This window comes from Vicugna pacos, chromosome X (assembly GCF_048564905.1).
Source record: "Vicugna pacos chromosome X, VicPac4, whole genome shotgun sequence".
Lineage (NCBI taxonomy): Eukaryota > Metazoa > Chordata > Mammalia > Artiodactyla > Camelidae > Vicugna > Vicugna pacos.
The window spans coordinates 61727681-61750020 of NC_133023.1; the positions used below are offsets into that span (position 1 = coordinate 61727681).

At 32.5% G+C, this 22340-nt stretch overlaps 1 protein-coding gene across 1 annotated transcript in view; it reads left to right on the forward strand.

The window, feature by feature from the left end:
• The window catches only part of LOC102544123 (sodium/hydrogen exchanger 2-like), a 62315-nt gene extending 41765 nt beyond the window's left edge, over positions 1-20550 (forward strand). Inside the window, exons 7-11 of the mRNA XM_031671591.2 lie at positions 7573-7643; positions 10029-10193; positions 13382-13405; positions 14195-14267; positions 20533-20550. Coding sequence (XP_031527451.2) covers positions 7573-7643; positions 10029-10193; positions 13382-13405; positions 14195-14267; positions 20533-20550 — 351 coding nt within the window. The remainder of the gene's footprint in view (positions 1-7572; positions 7644-10028; positions 10194-13381; positions 13406-14194; positions 14268-20532) is intronic.
• Positions 20551-22340: the final 1790 nt, after the last annotated feature.

Below are 22340 nucleotides of genomic sequence, written 5' to 3' on the forward strand. Positions count from 1 at the left end.
ATTCATGGTAGTTATCACCTTTCCAATAATGATTTCTCCTTTCTGTGCATACTGCTTGTTTTCTATTTAGAGTAGACCTTTCAATATTTCTTTTAACATAGGTTTACTGTTGCTAAATTCTTTTAGTTTTTGCTTGTCTATGAAGTTCTTTATCTCTCCTTCTGTTCTAAGGTTTAGCCTTGCTGGATAAAGTATCCTAGATTGCATTTTTTTTCATTCAGGACTTTGAATATATCTTGCCACTCCCTTCTGGCCTATAGTGTTTGTGTCAAGAAATCAGCTGAAAACCTTATGAGGGTTCCCTTGTAACTAACTCTTAGTCTTTCTCTTGCTGCCTTTAGAATCATTTCTGTATCCTCAGCCCTGGCCATTCTGATTATCATATGTCTTGGTGTGAGTCTGTCTGTGTTCTTCTTCTTTGGGCCCCTCTGTGCTTCCTGTACTTGGATATCTGATTCCTTCTTTAGTTTGTGGAAGTTTTCAGTCTTGATTTGTTCAAATACCTTTTTGATCCTCTTTTCTCTTTCTTCTCTTTCTAGTACTCTATTATGCATAGGTTGGCATGCTTTATATTATCCCATATGTCTCTTATATTGTTTTAATTGGTTTTTATTTGTTTTCCTCTGAGCTGTTCTTATTGGGTGATTTCTGTTGTCCTGTTTTCTAAGTCACTTATTAATTTCTCTGCATTATCTAGCTTACTTTTTACATCCTTTACCTCAGCTCTCATCTCAGCAAATGATTTTTCCAATTTTAATTGGCTCCTTGTTACAGTTTCAATTTCCTTTTTGGCATATTCTCTGCCTCTATTCAAAACCTCTTTTAGTTCCTTCAGTATTTTGATCATTGCTCTTTTGGAAATCATGATCTAGTAGACTATCAAGGTCTATTTCATTGATCATTCTTTCAGGGGACTTCTCTCTTCCTTTTAATTGTAATAGTCCCTCTGCTTCTTCATTTTACTTATATATCTCTGCTACTATGGATTATGGAGTATTGGTTATTTACTGTGGTCCTGAAGGGGTTTATTTGTTTGTTTGTTTGTTTATTTATCTATAGTGGGTGCAGAAATAAAGCTGAAAAATAAAGAAATTTAAAAGAAGAAAAAATGTTTGATAATAGTATAATCAATCACAAGAACAAAATGTAGAGAAATAAAATCGAGTTAAGAAAAATTAAAAAAAACTGAAGCAAAGGTTTGAAAACATAGTATAATCAATAACAGAAGCACAAACCAAAGATAAATAAAGATCATATTGAGAGAAATAATACCATGCTGTTTTGATTACTATAACTCTATAGTATTTCTGAAGTCTAGGATGCTTATTCCTCCATCTTTCTTCTTTTTCTTCAATATTGCTTGGGCAATTCTGGGTCTTTTGTGATTCCATGTAAATTTTAGGATTATTTGTTTTAGTTCCGTTAAAAATATCCTGGATAATTTGATAGGGATCACATTAAGTCCATAGATTGCTTTGAGTAGTATGGCCATTTTAACAACATTAATTCTTCAAATGCAAGATCATGGGATATATTTCCATTTTTAAGTCATCTTTAATTTCCTTAGTTAATGTTTTGTAGTTCTCCACATGTAAATCTTTCACTTTCTTTGGCAAATTTATTCCTAAATATTTTATTTTTTGGATGCAATTCTAAAAAGGACTGTTTCTTTACTTTCCTTTTTTGAAATTTCATTGTTAGTGTAAAGAAATGCTACTGATTTCTGTATGTTATTCTTGTATCCTGCTAACTTGCCAAATTCTTTTATCAGCTGTAGCAGTTTTTGTGTGTAACCTTTAGGGTTTTCTATATATAGTATCATGTCATCCACAAATAATTAGAGTTTTACCTCTTCTCTACCAGTTTGGATCCCTTTATTTATTTTTCGTGTCTAATTGCTATGACTAGGACTTCCAATATATATTGAATAGAAGTTCTGAGAGTGGGCATCTTTATCTCATTCCAGATTTTAGCTGGAAGGCTTTCAGCTTTTCTCTGTTGAGTACTATACTGGTTGTAAGTATGTCATAAATAGCTTTTATTATGTTGAAATATGTTCCCCCTATACCCACTTTGGTTAGAGTTTTTAACATAAATGGATGTTGAATTCTGTCAAATGGTTTTTCTGCACCTACTGATATGATCATGTGAATTTTGTTTTTTTCTCTTGGTGATGTGGTGTATCACACTGATTTGCACATGTTGAACTATCCTTGTATCCCTGAGAAAATCCAACTTGTTCATAGTGTATGATCTTTTTTATGTGTTGTTGTTGGATTCTGTTTGCTAATATTTTGTTGAGGATTTTTGCATTTATATTAATCAATGATATTGGCCTATGGCTTTCTTTTTTGGTAGTGTCTTTGTCTGGCTTTGATATCAGGGTAATCATGGCTTCAGAGAGTGAGTTTGGGAGTATTCCCTCCTCTTCAATCCTTTGGAAGAGTTTGAAAAGGATTGTATGAGTTCTTCTTGGTATGATTGAGAGAATTCCCCAGTGAAGGCATCTGGTCCTGGACTTTTGTTGCAGGGAGGTTTCTTATTATTGATTCTATTTCACTTCTAGTGATTGGTCTTTTCAAATGATCTATTTCTTCTTGATTCAGTTTTGGTAGACTGTATGTTTCTAGAAACTTGTCCATTCCTTCAAAGTTGTCCAATTTTTTTTCCATATAGTTGTTCATAGTATTGTTTTATGATTTTCTGTATTTTTGTGGTGTTGGTTGTAATCACTACATTTCATTTCTTATTTTGTTTTGCTTTGTCCTCTCTCTTTTCTTCTAGTTGAGCCTAGTCAGGGGTTTGTCTTTTTTTTTTTAATCGTTCAAAAAACCACTTCCTGGTTTTGTTGATTTTGTATGTTTATTTTTAAATTTCTAATTTATTTATTTCATCCCTGATCTTTGTTATTTCTTTCCTTCTACTGACTTTAGTTTTTATTTTTCTTTTTCTAATTCTTTTAGGTAGTAGATGAGATTGTTTATTTCAGATTGTTCTTGTTTTTTGAAGAAGGCCTCTATTGCTATGAACTTCCCTCTTAGGACTGCTTTTGCTGCATCCCATAGATTTTGTTTGGCTGTGTTTTCATTATCATTTGTCTCAAGGTATTTTTTAAATTTCTTCTTTGATTTCATCATTGACCCATTGGTTTTTTTAGTAGAATGTTCTTAAGTATCCACGCTCTTTTATTTTCTCATTTATTTTTCTGTTGTTGATTTCTAGTTTCAAGTCATTATGGTCAGAGAAGGTGGTTGAAATTATTTCTGTCCTCTTAAATTTGTTGAGGCTTCTTTTGTTCCCACTTATGTGGTCTTTCCTAGAGAATGTTACATAAGCACTTAAAAATATGTATTCTATGTTTTGGGGATATAATGTCCTAAAAATATCAAGCACATCCAGCTGTTCTGTTGTGTCATTTGGTTTCTCCATTGCCTTACTGATTTTTTGTCTGAAAGACCTGTACAATGATGTTATTAGGTTGTTAAAGTCTGCTACTATTATTGCCTTCCCATCAGTTTCTTCCTCTATGTCTGTTAGTATTTGTTTTATGTATTTAGGTGCTCCTATACTGGGTGCATATATGTTAATGAGTATAATATCCTCATCTTTTATTGCCCCTTTGATCATTGTATAGCATCCTTCGTTATCTTTCTTTATGGCCTTTGTTTTAGTGTCTGTTTTGTCTGATATGAGTATGGCTGCTCCTGATTTCTTGTCATTTTCATTTTCATGAAATATCTTTCTCCATCCTCTCACTTTGAATCCATGGGTGTCCTTCACTCTAAAGCTGGTCTCTTGTAGGAAGCTTTTTAGACTTTTGTTAAACAGTCAGCCACTTTATTTCTTTTGATTGGAGCATTTAGTCCATTGACATTTATGATAATTATTGATAAATGTGTGCCTTTTGCCATTTTGAACTTTGTTTTCCAGTTGATTTGATATTTCTTCTTTGTTTCTTTTCCTTTTTGTTTTTCTTTCTGTTGTTGATAATTTTCTTTCTTATTATCTTGGTTTCTTTTTGGTTTTTGTGACTGTATTATATGCTTGTGATTCGTGGTTACCCTGTTTTTCAATTATGTTAGCCCCATACTATTTCTGTTTGCTTTAGACTGGTAGTCATGTAGGCTCAAACACATCCTAAGAAGAAGGAAAGAAAGAATGAAGAAAGAACGAAGAAAGAAAAGAAAGAAAGAAAATCTATATTTTCTTGCTCCCTTCTCCCACCTTTTGTGATTTGGATGTTCTTTTGTTTGTTTGTTTTTTTTTTTTTGCATGTTCATGTTTATCCTCTTGCAACTCCTTGTAGTTATCACAATTCCAATTATAGCTTTATCATTTCTATAGCTTCCTGCTTCTTTTCTATTTAGAGTAGAGCTTTCAATATTCCTTTTAGCATAGGTGTAGTATTGCTGAATTCTTTTAGTTTTTTCTTATCTGCAAAATTCTTTCTCTCTCCTTCTAGTCTAAAGGATAGTCTTGCCAGATAGAGAATCCTTTGTTGCAGCTTTTTATCAGTCAGGACTTTGAACATATCTTGTCACTCTCTAATGGCCAGTGTTGTTCGTGTAGAGAAATAAGCTGAAAACCTTATGGGGGTTCCCTTGTAACTAACTCTTTTTTTTTCTCTTGCTGCCTTTAGAATTTTTTCTTTATCTTTAACCTTGGTCATCTTAATTATGATGTCTTTGTATAGGAATATTTGGGTCTTCTTTTTGGAGACCCTCTGTGCTTCCTGTACTTGGATACTTGATTCTTTCTCTAGGTTTTGGAAGTTTTCAGTCATGATTTCTTCAAATAGCTTTTCAATCCCCTTCGTTCTTTCTTCCCCTTCTGGAACCCCAATTATGTGTAGATTGGCACACTTTATATTAATCCATAGGTCCCTCATATTGCTTTCATTCATTTTGATTTGCTTTTCTGTCTGCTGTTCTGATTGGGTGACTTCTGTTGTCCTGTCTTCTAGGTCACTTATTTGTTCCTCTGCATTGCCTAGTCTGCATTTGACTGTCTTTACCTTGGCTCTTATCTCAGCCATTGTGTTTTCTGTTTTTAACTGGCTGCTCTTTATAGTTTAAATTTTCTTTTTAAAGTATTCTTTGTCTCTATTAATAGTCTCTTTTCATTCCTTCAGTGCTTTCATCACTCCCTTTTTGAAGTCATGATCTAGTAGACTATTGAAGTCTATTTCATTGATCATTCTTTCAGGGGATTTCTCTTATTCTTTTAATTGGGAATAATTCCTCTGCTTCTTCATTTTACTTATATTTCTCTGGCTCTATGGATAGAGGAGTTTCAGATGAAAGGCTTGTTTATTTTTTGTTTGTTTGCTTGTATTTTAAAGTGGGAGTGTTCTTGTATAGACTGTACATCTAGTAGTTTTGTAGTGATGGCTGTTCTTAGTATAGATGGCTGTTATATCTTTCTTCTATGTGTGTTGGCTATTATCCCTTTGATTAGGGGTGTAATTGGTGCAGTGGTGATCAGAGTCTGCCCTGTTGTCAAACAGGGCCTCCTTTTTTGTTCTGTGGTTGTCACAGCCTTGACAAGGGCCTGGTCTGCTCCCCTGTTGCTGGAATATAGTCTTCTAGACCCATTTCTGAGCTGTGGTGTATGGTAGGCAGGGTTGGAGCACTTCAGCTGAGAAGAAGAGTCTCTGAATATACTCCACAAGAAATGTCCACTGAGTGAGGATGCCCTCTGTGGTGTTGTCTGTCACTGTTATGTGGGCTTTTTTTTTTGTTGATAATGCATTTATCCCTGCCTTATCTGTGGGAATGTCAGCCACCTGCTCTGGTGTTCCCCAGGTTCTGTGTCCCAGGAGCCACAAGTGCAGGTCTGCCAATCTCAGTCCTGATGTCCCACAGTAGAGAGCATGCAGTCACAGACCTGAATGCATGGTTCACCACAGGGTCAGTGCAGACTGCAGCCCCATCTCTGCATGTGGTATGCCAGCCTGTTGTATATACCCATACTCATCTGCACTGTGTACCAGAACTCCACACTCTGCCTGTTCATCCCAGAGGCATGACTCCACCAAGCATCCAGAGAGAGCAAATTTACCCTCTATGCCTGGGGTTGTAAACAAATCTCATTCCCACCTGTGAAGTTGCAGGACCACTGGGTATAGATTCAGCTTTCAGCCTCACCTCCATGCAGAAGTGATGGCTATGACCAAGCCTCACCTCTCTTCTCACAATAGCACACCAACGGTGGAGCCCAGGGGAGAAAGTTGCTGTGGCATGGCTACATTGTGCCCATCCCCACTATGGACAACAGCAGCGGTACTTTTTTTATTGGGGTCCCAGACTGTTCTGTTCTGCACACAGCCCTGATCAGAGCACATACTGCCCTCCAATCCCCTGAGGCTGCCTCTGCCTGGGCTCCTCACTGCTCTCCAACAGCCCATCTTGGCTTGTTCCTGCTGACTAACATCTAGGCTGGTGATTGCATGGACCCTCCATTTTAGTTTCCCTTAGTTCTGTCCACCAAGTGGCTGTGACTTACTCCTCTGAGCCTCAGAAGCTCTGCTTCTTTCTCCTCTGACTTCCTGGCTGGAGAGTGGGCATCCCAGTATAAGGGTGCCTTTCTTCCCATGCCACTCCCTTCCTGCAAGACCCATTCTACACCAAATTTTTTCTTTTCTTTTCTTTTTTTTTCGTTTTCTCTCACTGGATTTTGTGAGAATCCTCCTGTATTTTGAAGTGAGAGACACTCTTCCAGATTTCAGTAGGTGTTCTATGCGATTCAGTGGGTTTGTAGATGTAATTCTTGGTGTATTTTTGGGAGAGGGCAATGTGTGAGTCTCTCTACTCTACCATCTTGGTCCCCATATTCCCATTCATTTTATTCATGCTATTCCCATTACATGCAATGATTTGTTTTTTTTTCCTTATATACCCCTGTTTCATTTTGAACTCTATTATCATGCACATGCTTTAATCTCTGTCCATTTCTTTAAGTTTTGCCTCTCCAGTTTGGTTCTATATTCTTCAAGGATGGGGGCCATGCTTTTTACATCTTTTATTTACATCATTTTACCAAGCCCATATTTTTAATAGATAAGTGAATCTATCATATGATACTGATTGACATGTGCATTTTCAACTTTATTTTATTTTGTCATTTAACCGCTGTATTTATTTATCTATTTATTTATTTATGTAATTGAAGTATATTCAGTTTACAATGTTGTGTTAATTTCTGGTGTACAGCATAGTGATTCTGTTATACATATATATTCCTTTTCATATTCTTTATTATTATAGGCTATTATAAGATATTGAATATAGTTCCCCATGCTATACAGTTGGACCTTGTTATTTATTTTAGCAATTATAAATAGAATGTCTTTAATGCTTGTATTAGAATTACTGCAGACATCCTCACATACAATTGTAGAGTCTCCTTTTTATCCTTACCCTACAAAACGTTTCAGATTAAAAAATAAGCAAGTCAGATGAAATCAATAATTTCAAGGTGCTTTTGATGGATCATTATATTTGGTAGTAATTGACCAAGTTCTTTATATATATATATATATGCTATATATTTAGACTTTCTTTTATATTTCAGTTCTTTGATCACTTGCTGGCTGGCATAGAAGACATATCAGGACACTGGGGGCAATATTACTGGAAAGACAAGTGAGGATTTGCTAAAAATATGCTTGTATACATGTGTAGAAAAATGAAAATAAGCCTGTATATATTTCTGTATGTTTCTGTTGGGAATAGTTGAGATATATTTATCCACATGTTGTTAAAAAGATGACAGCTAGGAAACAAAGACAGAGATCTTTCTTTTTATCGTGAGAGACGTGATTGACAGTAAGGCGAGACCCCAAAACTAAACAGTGTGCATAAAATTCTCAGACCATCCATTTTTGGGAGGGGGTTATTATGCACAGTTCCATTAAAAAAAGGATTTTATATCAGATCTTGTTACTATCCTAATTAAAGCTTCTAATAGCTTGTCACTTAAAAGGTATCCAAACTACTTACCTCATTTTACAAATCTGGCTTTCTCACCTCATCTCATACTATTCTCTCTGCCGTATACTACAACATAGCCATGTTGTCTTTCCTTTTTGTCTAACAAATTAAGTTCAGCACATTTTTACTTTAAAGGCTTTGCATAGTGTTCCCTCTGCCTGGAATGCTCTTCTACCTGATCTTTGTGTGCCTTCTTGTCATTTAAGCCTTAGCTTAAATTTCATTTTCTCAAAGAGTTCTTCCCTCATTACTCAGTTATATCAATGTACGGTAATTCTCTGAATAACATATAAATCTCTGATATTTTAATATCTTATCTTGTTTATTAAATGTTTTATTTTTTAATTTTAAATTATAATTCATATAAAATATATCTTTATTCTTATTGTATGTTTCTTTCTAACTAAAATATAAGTGGCATGAGGACAGAGACCTTGTCTGAATTTTTAAGTTCTATAACTGCAGCACTTAGAAAACATCCTTCCAAATAATATGTACTCAATAAATATTTTTAATAAATAAATGAATGACTTAATGAATTTTAAAAGGGATATTTTAAATTCTGATATTAAATCTAGTCCTAGATTTTAAATCCAAATGTTTGAACTATTCTAAATTATGATATACTTCAAGTGCCCTTGTAGCAACACATATTAAAATCTGCTGCTTCAACCTAGATTCCTTGCAGGGGCTGTGTGAAAAAACAGATAGGATTTTAGGAGCAAACACTTGGCAGAATTGGTAAGACTGATACTTTGTAGAGATCCTTTTATATTAACCTTCCAGGAGAGGTGTCTTCTAAGACAATGTTAAGGTTAGAGAATCAAGAGAACTTATGACAGTGGTCACTCCCAAAGCAGGTTTATTTTAAACTCTGATAAATAAAGAATAGATTCTTTTACCCTCCTTATAAGTGCAAAAGATCAAACAAAAATAAGTCTTTTTCATATGTTTGATTTTGATGACTCTTTTTGATCATACAGAAGTAATGTAAACCATGAATGGGATAATTTATACTTACTGACTTGTCCTTCTTGAGATATCAAACAGATAAACAATTAAATTTTTTTACAATAAAATTTTGAGCTAATCACCTGACTTTATGTTTAGATATGTTCTGTGTGGTTTTATGCAGTGATTTTTTTCTGTGGACAAGTTAAACACACACAGACCTTGAAAACTTCATGGTTTTAGGTCATCTCCTTTCCTTTTTCTTCCCTTTGCTCTTACCTAGTCTATACAAATCTCCCCCTCCTCTAAAATAGCATCTCTTCCAAGTCCCATAAGTTTCTGGGTCCAATATTTTTCATAGGTAAAAATTGATATTTAACTTTTTAGTTTTGTTTTTCTAAGCTGGGTACTGCCACCTATTATCTTCCTGAGCAAATTTCAGGTTAACAGCTTGAGCCTAGAGTCAAGGTGGCTTTAGACTCCTGAAACATCAAGAAGTGCCTTTTAATATATAAATATTTGAAAAAGAAGTAAACCTCAATAAACTCTTTAAGAATATGGTATAAGTATTTTTTAAAATATTGACCATAAATCTATATTTAGTTGGACATTTTCACTCAGGTTTTGTGAAACTGTGGTTTAACATGATTTATTTTTCATTTTGTGAGTTTATTATGTGAATTTAAATTCAGGTTCCCTAAGCAACATTTAACAAAGGTGTTCCATTCTTTTTCCCATCCATTGAAATAAATTGTATAAGCCCTTTTCTTTCATGGCCTTCTCTGAAATTTAGACTCTGCTTGGCCAGTATTTCAGTCTTTGATGCAAAGCTTTATAGGCTGTTTCCCTTGGCTTGGTTGGTACTAGTGGGTTAAACAAAAAGCTTCAATTTCCTCATAAAGACATATTTATAATTAAGTAAGATTTTCTCATATGCATTTTTCTCTTTACACAATAGATTAAAATTTTCATTTAAACAAAGTACATTTGTAGTAGGCAGTCCTGGGACCTTCTCACTAGAGTGTAAAAGTACTAAAAATTGGCAGTAATTTCCTGGAATTTTTACTTTATTTGCTTCTTGAGCAGACTGGAGTATTTCAATAGCATGTATTTGCAGAAGATTTTGCTCAGAGAATATGACCAGTCCAAATCAAGCATCGTGCTTCTTTATGAAAAGCTTGAAAGAAAACATGCCATTGAGCTAGCTGAAGCAGGCCAGTTAATACACACACCATCTAGTACATCTTTGCTGTAAGTGTGTATGTGTGTGTATGTGTACATGTGCTTGTGCTTGTGCATGTGCTTGTGCATGTGTGTGTGTTTTAATTTGTTTAATGAGATATCACAGAAAAACTACAGAATTATTCAAAGTTCCTTCCATTTAAAGCACAGTTGTCTTTCATCGCATTGCCTCCTGAAAAAATATGAAAAAGAGCTCAGATAAAATTGAGAATGTTTGTTTGAGTACCACAGGCTGCAATGTTTAGAATGGAGTGGTGAACAAGGCTTTATGAGATAAATTCTATCTATGAAACTTTAGCTTCTGAAAGTTTAAAAACGTTATCTATCTTCCAAGAAGTACATGTTTGTATTTTTATTTGATTTAAACACTCTTTTTAGGTAAAATAATTTATCATTAACTTTTGTTGATTAAGCACTGACCTGAGTGTTAAAAGGTATTTAGCTTTTCTTTTTTCTTTTGCTGGGGAATATCAATAGAGAAAAAAATATATAATTTGGAGATGTCCTTGCTGTATGTCTTTAGGCAATTGTTAGGAGAGAGTAGATAGATCTTTAAAGAGAGAAAATATAAGGAAGGGAATGTAATTAAGGAAGAAAATAATATTACTATAAATAATAATTTATTAAATTTGGTGTTTGAGTAGGAATTTGTCTTTTCCTGCATCATGAAATTTTTTGAGGGGGGGTTTGTTTTGATTAAAATTTTATAAAATTAAAAAAATTCTTCAAGCATAATTCATTTTAACTGGTATGAAGTAACTGTAGTTACGTATTTAGCCCAGGACAAAAGGATTAACTTACTTATCATTGGACTCATCATTTTCAACCAGCCAGTGCTTGATTTGATAGAGAGATATTTCACCACTGGAGGGCTCATTTCTCTATTCCATATTCAGAGGTTGAGGCCTCAAAGTTTAGCTCTTGTTGAATTGACTAGAACACAATGCAGGCCTTAGATATACGTGAATGTATTGACATGGAACTATATCCAGGGTACAGTGTTGATTAGAATAAGAAGCCTGAAAAATAGAAAATATCGCATGATCATTTTTTTGTAGAAAATTTAATTTATACCTGTATCTGTATATGTGCATAAATATCCTAGAAATGCATAGACTAAGAGCTAAGTAATTACATTATTTGATTTTTATATTATTCTTTGTATTTTATACATTTTTGGTGTGTATACATAATACACCAAGTATATTTTATAATCAGAAGAAAACTGTAAAGGTATCAAGGGAAGGAAATTGTCAAAAGCAAAAGCAAAACAGAACTCAAGGTAAAAAAAAAATCCAAACCCCACAGTATAAGAATGGGAATCCTTTGGGTTCTAAATGATTGACTGAAATTAAGGGATGGCTTTTCAAGAATATGTTAGCAAACAGTATTTGTCTTAGTCTGTTTGACTTATTTCACTAAGCATAATATTCTCTAGTTCCATTCACATCGCTGCAAATGGCAGAATTTCATTCTTTTTGATGGATAATATTCCATTACATATGTATATGCATGCCACATCTTTTTTAGCCATTTACCTGTTGAGGGTCACTTGGGTTGCTTCCATATCTTGGCTATTGTAAATAATGCTACTATGAACATTGGAGGTGCACGTATCTTTTTGAATTAGTGTTTTCATTTTTTCTATATATATACCCAGGAGTGGAATGGCTGGATTATGTGACTGTTATGAGAGGAAAGGGAAAAGGGGCAAGATAAGAGTATGGGATTAAGAGATATAAACTACTATGTATAAAATAGATAAGCAACAAGATATGCTGTACAGCACAGGAAATTATAGCCACTATTTTTTAATGACTTTTATTGGAGTATAATGTATAAAAATATTGAATCATGTTGTACATCTGAAATTAATATAATATAATAAATCAACTATACTTCAATAGAAAAGAAACAAATAAAAAACAAAACAAAACAAAAGAATAAGCTCCCAAATAAGCACTGAAGTAGGATATCAAAATATATTACAAACTAGTTTGTGTTTTAAGAGATTATTAATTAGAACATACTTGTTTTCATTGTTGAGTTTTTTACTTGTTTTTTAAAAGTGAACTGCACCAGATGACCTACTGAAGTATTTTCTACCACAAAGGACTTCTGCTATTATCTCAGCTGGATCTTCTGTATTAGGCAGGACTAGGCTAGCTATGGAGAAGGAAAGATAGATGAGTAAAAATTTTATGCTGTAAATTCTTGAATAGATTAGGCTTTGGCCATATATAGGAAAATTAATATATTTTTAAGTCAAGTATATATAATAAAAACACAATTAAGGGCTAAATATAAATTTTATGTGTTTGATAAGTATATATATAGCAATTCTGGTTAATTCAGGATCCTAAATGTGAATTCCATTTTATCTAAATCACACAAATTGGCTCTCATCATTGTCTGAAATGACCATAGAAATATTGAAATTTCCCTTTGATTTAACAATATAAATCTGGCATTAATATTAGGAAAAGAAGTATGCTAAATATTTAGGAATTTATAAGCCGTTAATGATGATGATATGTTTTAGAATTTAGATGGAGAATAAAGCTTTAATTGGATAATTAGCATAAAAATATTGTTGTAAGATTGTATATATATAATAAAAATCAATTCAATTATTGTTAGGTGGTAGCATACTTAAGAAAAACCTCAAAGCTACCTCATGCCCATTAGGATGGCCATTATTTAAAAAAAAACAAACAGAAAATAGCAAGTGTTGACAAGATTGTGCTGACACTGAAGCTCTTGTACTTTCCTGTTGTGGATGTAAGATGGTGCACCAACTGTGGAAGATGATACAATGATACCTCAAAAAAAAATTAAATGTAGAGTTACCATGTGACCTAGCAATTTCACTTCTGGGTCTTTACCCAAAAGAAGTAAAAGCAGAGACTTGAACAGATATTTGTACATCCTTGTTGTCATAGCAGCATTATTTACAGTAGATGAAATGTGGAAGTGACCTAAGTAGCCACTGACAGATGATGGATAAAAATATGTGGTATATATATATATATATATATATATATATATACAGTGGAATATTATTCAACCTTAAAAGGGAAAGAAATTTTAACACTACAACATGGATGAACCTCAAAAACACCGTGCTAAGTGAAATAAGCTAGCTACAAAAAAGACAAATACTGTATGATTCCACTTATATGAGATACCTAAAATAGGAAAATTCATAGACAGAAGGTAAAATGGTGGTTTCCAGGGGTAGACGAAGATAGAAATCGGGAGTTATTGTTTAATGGGTACACAGGTTCAGTTGGAGAAGATTATAAATTTCTAATGATGGATGGTGGTGATGGTTGAAGAAAAATGAATATGTTTAATGCTAATTAACTGTACATCTAAAAATGCTTAAAATGGGAAAAAAGAGAAAAATCTCAAAATCCATTTGAAATGCTAGTATGAAACAGCATAATTCTGATGCCTGGTCTCAGTCATCATAGTTAAATTGATTTTCCATTTTCCTTGCATAATGAATAAATAAATACTTTAAGTTAAATTTTAACAGATATTCAAGTTATATCTTTATTAAACCCATATTGAGGAAGTACTATCAATACTCTATACATATTTGGTTGTATATAGAGTATACAGTGGTATGGATTATACAAATTTGAGTACTCACAAACAGAACTGTCCTTTGAAATATTTTTGCTTATATATCTACTAGTCTAGATATACAAGTATACTTTAAAATATTGAGAAAAGTAGAAATTCCCTGAATGACTTTAATTTACTACCCTTAAAGCTCAGATTTCTGCTTTTCAATGTGCCTTTCTACATTGCTCACTCTCCACTTCACCCTCAAATAGCCTTTCAGACCATCTTTGTGGTGTCTCTATTTATTCATAATTTATCTTTTGTGAATGTATTTATTAAATTTGTACATTTATGAATTGAATGCCTATAAGAATTCCAGATACTTTTCTTTTTTGCAGCCACAGCCATGAAACAACCAAGTCAGTCCCATTCTCAACACCCCTGGATCAAGACCTTATGGATAATATTCAAGAAATACTGACCACAAACCTTTATAAAATCAGGAGAGTGGTAAGAATTTTTTTCAGTACACACTACTTTACTGGTTACACAAATGGAATAAATCTAGATTCTTTTCATTTTATAGTTCCAAATGAACCTTGCCCCTTATATATGTCACAGAAATACTAGCAGGATAAATGAAATGACAAGTCACTGTTTAAGTCACATTCAAACTTGTTATTCATGGGAAAGTGCTTTAACATTTTCTACATAATCGCCAGTGCAATGCATTACATGATGCTCAAAAGTCCTGAAAAATGATGACATTTTCTTAAGTATACAGTTTTTCACAGTAAACCCTATTCTATTAAGCATATTATAAAATTGAGTATTATAGTTATTAAATTATTTTAGGTTACTAAAGAGCTGTCAAATTCCACATTTAAAATTTTTGCTTATGATAACATAGACCTAGTACATCTAGACTGAAGTGTATGTATATTTCTTTGATGATTCAGGAATCTGAAAATTTGTAAGCATATTAGAATCCTATCTTTCTTCCTTATTCAATGAAAAAAATTGTCTGCAGATTAGTTGGTGCAATCTCATTTTGAAATTTAAAATTATACTTTATGTTAGAAACAGCTTAATTTAAACTTGTAGATTTTTAGGTCATTGCTGTCAAGACAATTTTTGCCTATGTACATTTTGTAACCCTGTATAAAGAAATGGAATGGAAATGCCAGTTAACATAAATATCAAAAGCATTCTGTTTGGTAGTATGCTGGATAAGAGGGTTAACTGTGTGGTGGAGAGGCTTAGAGAATAAAAATCAATTGATATGAAAATCACTTTGATCTCTTGAGAAAAAAAGCTGGAGAATATTTAAAGTAATAAATATATAATCATAATAAATGGATATTACTCTTTTAATTCAAGTTTTCACATGATCCAAGTTATTTTCTCAAATTGAGCAGTATAATATATTTGTTCCCTCAGTTCTCATTTATAGTTACTAATTCTTACATTAGAGTATGAAGTAATTATAATGTTCAAAGTGTTGTAAACAAATGTGTCTATATTCTTCATTGTCAGACTCTTTTTAAAGAATTGTATATAGTTTTTCTTCCAGTTTTATTGAAATATAATTGACATATAGCACTGTATAACTTTAAGGTGTACAGCATAATGATTTGACTTACATCATGAAATGATTACAAAATAGGTTTAATAAATATCTATCATCTCACAAAAATACATTAAAAATAGAAAAATATTTTTCTATGTGATAAGAACTCGGGATTTACTCTCTTAACAACTGTGTTTATTAAGTACAACAGTGTTAATTACATGTATCATGTTATAAATTACATCCCTAGTACTTATTTATCTTATAACTGAAGTTTATACATTTTGACTGCCACCATCCAATTACCCCTCCTCCCATGTCCACTTCTGGTAACCACAAATTTGATAATTTTTTCTATGAGTTTGTTTTTGAAGTATAATTGGTCTACAACACTGTTAGTTTCTTGTACACCATAGTGCTTTGATATTTCTATACATTTCAAAATAATCACCATGATGTGTCTAGTTACCATCTGTCACCATACAAAGATACTATGTAATTATTGACTTTATTCCCCGTATTGTACATTTCATACCTAGAACTCATTTATTTTGTAACTGAAAGTTTATACACTTAATCTTCCTTACCTATTTCTGTCCTCTCCCTATCCCGTTCCTCTCTGGCAACCACCTGTTTGTTCTCTGAATCTATAACTCTGTTTCTGTTTGGTTATGTTTGTTTATTTGTTTTGTTTTTTAGATTCTACATATAAGTGAAATTACAGTGTTTGTCTTTCTCTGACCTATTTCACTTAGCATAATTCTAGGTTTGCTTATGTTGCTGCAAGTGACAAGATTTTATTCCTTTTAATGGCTAAGTAATATTCTGTGTGTGTGTGTGTGTGTTTGTGTGTGTGTGTGTGTGTGTACATCACATCTATCTTCTTTATCCATTTATCTATTTATGGGCACTTAAGTTGCTTCCATATCTTAGCCATTGTAAATAATGCTGCAATGAACATTGGTGTGCATCTCTCTCTTTTTTTTTTTGCATATATATTTTGGTATTAGGTTTTTTTTCATTTTTTGAGACAAATACCCAGAAGTGTAATTTCTGGATTTTATGGTAGTTCTATTTTTAATTTTTTGAAGAATCTCCATTTTTTCCATAGTGGCTGTTTTCCATTACTGTTTTCCATAGTGGCTGCACCAATTTACATTCCCATCAACAGCGGTCAAGGACTTCCTTTTCTCCATATCATCGTCAACATTTGTTATCTGTTGTCTTTTTGATAATAGCCATTCCGACAGGGGTGAGGTGATGTCTTATTGTGGTTTTGATTTGCATTTTCCTGATGATTAGTGATGTTGAACACCTTTTTATTTGCCTGTTGGCCATCTGTTTGTCTTTGGAAACATTTCTATTCAGTTCCTCTGTCCATTTTTTAATTGGATTGTTTGTTTTCATGATGCTGAGTTATATGAGTTCTTTGTATATTTTAGATATTAACTCTTTGTCAGATTTATCATTTGCAAATAAACAAATGGGGCTGCATCAAACTGAAAAGCTTTGCACAGCAAAGGCAACTGCCAACAAAATGAAAATGCCATCTATAATTTTGCGTTTTTTTAAATGTAAATGATAACTTGCTAAAATAAAATGCAAGGTCTCAGGGGGAGATAGAGAAACAAGTGATCTAACTGAGGGAAAACAGACCCTATGATATCTTTATAGTCTCTATTCCAGATTAATAGACATTTCTTTCTGGTGATTTAGGTTTCAAACTCTCTGAAAGTACCAGATAATTTCTTAGTTCATAGGCAACTTTGGAATTCTATGATATTACAAATACTGATCTAAACAGTTTTATCCTCTTTTAAAATGAAGCTTGCGACTATAGATTAATAAAGGCACTTAACCTTTATTGGACATTTATTATGTACCATGCACTGTGCTAATATATCACATGAATTATCTTAGTTATAACTCATAATAATGCTATGAAGTTAATAACATCATTATTTCCATTAAAACACTGAGAAAACCAAGATTTAGAGAGGTTGTGTAACTTTCCAATGGAGTTTTCAGTTAATAAGCAAGAAAGCCAGAATTTTTACCTAAGTTATATGATTTCAGAGCCATTATTGCAAAATAACTCTCAACCAAGCCATTTTTCTACAATTAAAATACTTCCATTGGCTTTTCACATGTACCAGGCAAAGTGGCTTCCTGGTCTATATGAGAATGTGAACATGTCTGTTTATTAAAATTTATTATGATTTTTTTCAAATGTGAAAATTGAAAGAATATAATGAATCTTTACATATTTATCACCTAGGATAAAAGTTATCAGCCCCTGCAATTTAAGCTCATCCACTGCCCTTTCCACTGAGTTTTCCTCTGGACTAATTTTAAAGCATATCTTGGACATAACATCATTTCACCTGTAAATACTCAGTATGCTAACAGATAAAAGATATCCACAATATAATTATAACACCCCCAAATAAGCAACAGTTTCTGAATATTATCAACTAGTTTATGTTCAATTTCCCTTTATTGTCTCAAAATTTTCTTTTCATATTCATTTTGTTTGAAGCAGCATCCAAAGTCATATATTTGCATTTGTTTGATACATCTTTTTAGTCTTTAACAGGTTCACTCTAATCCTTTAACAAGCCACTTATTTAAGAAAGTGTACAACTTGTCCTGTAGAATTTCATTCTTGTGTGTGTGTGTAAACATAACTTTTATTTATTTATTTTTTATTGAAGTACTGTCAGTTATAATGTGTCAATTTCTGGTGTACAACACAATGTCCCAGTCATGCATATACATACATACATATATTTGTTTTCATATTTTTTGACTAAAGGTTATTACAAGATATTTAATCTAGTTCCCTGTACTATACAGAATAAATTTTTTTATGTCCTGTAGAATTTCTAAGTCTCTGGATTTGGGTGATTGCATCCTTGTAGTGTAACTTAACATGTTGTTTCTAATCACCCAATCTCCATTAAGTCAATAAATGTTAGAGGATGAATTAGATTCAGTTTTAATTATTTTAGCAAGATTACTTCATAGGTGACACTGTTTACTTCACATAGTATTAAAACAGAGGGAATATAATTTTAAAAATTGATCAGTGGGTTCAAGATTTGTCAGCCTTATCAATTCATTGTAAAATTCCCCAAACAACTTTGATGATTGTTGTCCAGATCCTTTATTTCATTAGAGGTTGCAAAATGGTAACTTTTTAATTATCAGTCTTTCTGCATTCATTAGCTGACATTCTTCTATAAACAACTCTTAATTCATCAACTGTTTGGTAAGATTAAAGCTGCTTCCTTATAAGAAAGGCAGGATACATGCTCTATGTAATTTAATTATAGCTTCTAAGTTTATCAATGCTTAAATACTGCCATCTTGGGCCAGTGGGTACTGATTAAAGCTAGCCTCTTTGTGTTTTTAATGTGACCCCAGTAGTCTTAGATAGCTTCCTGGCTGTCTGGCATGATAAAAAGTCTGATGATCATCTGATCTATTCCTGATTCAGACTTTGAACCAGAGATTTCTCCAAGGTTCTGGTTCTTTTTAGTGAGCAATGGCATTGCAAATCACAATCTGAGTATTGATGCTATTAGTTTGGTGTCACTTCTGGAATTTTTATAGTAGGAAAGAGCTAAGAAACTATATATATCTATAGTTTTAGGAAGGAAAAAACTTGAGATCTTACATATATTTTCAATTAAAATAAAATGTTATAGGAATTCTAACTCTTTGATTTTATATTTGTATCTACTTCTTCTTAAACTGAAGTATGTGTGTGTATGTGTGTGTGCAGTCAATGTTTTAATCTTATGGATAAATATTGGTACCAAAAAAACTACTAAATGCAATATAATGTTACTTTACTTGTTTTTAGTCTTCAGGCTATATCCATTAGATATGCATGATGAAAATACTCTATTCAAGTCAGTTTAAGTAATTATTTTTCTTCTAGTTATGCCATCAACTATAATAACTACATACAATAAACTGCATATATTTAAAATATGAAATTTCATATGGTTTGACATATGGATATGTTCAAATATGTGCACGAAAATCAAGATAATAACACTCCAAGAGATTCCTTTTTCCTGTTCCCTAGTTTATTTCAGTTAACCCTATTCAAAGGGAATCAAGTGATCTGCTTTGTCTCTATACATTAATTTGCATATAATAGAATTTTATGTTAATACAATCACATTATATATATACTTTTATTGTCTGGCTTCTTTCACTAAGCATAATTATTTTGAAATTCATCCATATTATACAGTGTATTGAAAATTCCATTTTATTATAGCATTCTATTATATGAATACACCACCATTTGTCTATCTATTTATGTTGATGGATATTTGGGTCATTTCAACTTGTTGGCTATTACAAATATTGTTGCATTAAACATCTATGTACAAATATTTGTATGGACATAAGCTTTTATTTCTCTTTGATAAATATCTTGAAGTGGGATCATGTGGTAGGTTTATGTTTAAATTTTTAGGAAACTGCCAAACTGGTTCCCAGAGTGGTTGCACCATTCAACATTTCCATCAACAGCTTATGAGAATTCCAGATACTTGGCATCCTTGTTAGTACTTGGTATGGTTAGTCTTTAAACTTTAGCCCCAGTAATGAGGGTCCAATTGTATCTTTGTTGTTAAGTTGCATTCTTCTAATAACTAAAGGTGTTGAGTACCTTCATGTGCTTATTTGCCATGTATATATAAAGATATATATATATATATATAGATATAAAGATATATATATATATCTTTTTTATGAAATGTACTTTAGTTAATATACTATTGGATTGTTTATTTTCTTATCACTGTTTTAGTATTCTGTACACAATTCCTTTATCAGATAGATAATTTGTAAATATTTTCTCTGGTCTGTGGATTGTCATTGGTTCTTTTAAAAATGTCATTTTGAAGAGACAAATTTTTAGTTTTGGTAAATTTCAATTTATCTGTGTGTTCTTTCATGAATCATAGTTTTGGTGTTGTATCTAAGAAATTATTGGTCAACCTAAGGTCACAAAATTTTCTTCTTTATTTTCTTTTAAACATTTTAGGTTTTACCTTAAATGGATATATCACTTTTTTATTAATTTCAAATTATTTTTTAATTTCCCTTCTGATTTCGTTTTTGATCCATCTGTTCTTTTAAGAATGTATGGTTTAATTTTCATACTTTTTGTGAATTTTCCAGGTTTCCTTCTGTTCTTGATTGTTAGCTTCATTCCATTATAGTCAGAGAAGACACTTTGTATGGTTTTAATCTTTTAAAATATAATGAGACTTGTTTGGGGACTTAAGATATATATGGTGTATACTGGAACACATTCCATGTACACTTGAGGATTGTATGGAGTGTTCTATATATGTCAATTAGGTGAAAATGGTTTATAGTGTTGTTTAAGACCTAATTTTACTTACTGATCTGTCCAGACCTTCCATTCATTATTAAAAGTGGTTATTGATGATTTCAACTATTTTTGTAGGACTACTATTATCTTTTCTTTCAATTCTTCTAATGTTTGTTTTATATATTTTGGGACTCTATTATTTGTTGCATATGTGTTTATTATAATTTTGGGTTATTTTTTATCAGTGTTCCAGATTTATTCTAAATCCCATGAAAAAGAGAAGGTGTTTTTTTTTACATTTTTATTGATTCATAATCATTTTACAGTGTTGTGTCAAATTCCAGTGTTCAGCACAATTTTTCAGTCATTCATGGACATATACACACTCATTGTCACATTTTTTTCTCTGTGATTTATCATAACATTTTGTGTATATTTCCCTGTGCTATACAGTGTAATCTTGTTTATCTGTTCTACAATATTGAAATCCCAGTCTATCCCTTCCCACTCTCTACCCCGCCCCCCCCCCGGTAACCACAAGTCTCTATTCTCTGTACATGAGTCTATTTCTGTCCTATATTTATGCTTTGTTGTTGTTTGTTTGTTTGTTTTTGTTTTTTAGATTCCACATATGAGCGATCTCATATGGTATTTTTCTTTCTCTTTCTGGCTTACTTCACTTAGAATGACATTCTCTAGGAGCATCCATGTTGCTGCAAATGGCGTTATGTTGTCGGTTTTTATGGCTGAGTAGTATTCCATTGTATAAATATACCACCTCTTCTTTATCCAGTCACCTATTGATGGACATTTAGGCTGTTTCCATGTTTTGCTATTGTAAATAGTGCTGCTATGAACATTGGGGTGCAGGTGTCATCCTGAAGTAGATTTCCTTCTGGATACAAGCCCAGGAGTGGGATTCCTGGGTCATATGGTAAGTCTATTCCTAGTCTTTTGAGGAATCTCCACACTGTTTTCCACAGTGGCAGCACCAAACTGCATTCCCACCAGAAGTGTAGGAGGGTTCCCCTTTCTCCACAGCCTCTCCAGCATTTGTCATTTTTGGATTTTTGAATGACGGCCATTCTGACTGGTGTGAGGTGATACCTCATTGTAGTTTTGATTTGCATTTCTCTGATAATTAGTGATATTGAGCATTTTTTCATGTGTTTTTTGATCATTTGTATGTCTTCCTTGGAGAATTGCTTGTTTAGGTCTTCTGCCCATTTTTGGATTGGGTTGTTTATTTTTTTCTTATTGAGTCATATGAGCTGCTTATATATTTTGGAGATCAAGCCTTTGTTGGTTTCACTTGCAAAAATTTTCTCCCATTCCGTAGGTTTTCTTCTTGTTTTATTTCTGCTTTCCTTTGCTGTGCAGAAGCTTGTAAGTTTCATTAGGTACCATTTGTTTATTCTTGCTTTTATTTCTTCTAGGAGAAAAGTTTTGAAATGTATGTCAGATAATGTTTTGCCTATGTTTTCCTCTAGGAGGTTTATTGTATCTTGTCTTATGTTTAAGTCTTTAATCCATTTTGAGTTGATTTTTGTATATGGTGTAAGGGAGTGTTCTAGCTTCATTGTTTTACATGCTGCTGTCCAGTTTTCCCAACACCATTTGCTTAAGAGACTGTCTTTATTCCATTGTATAT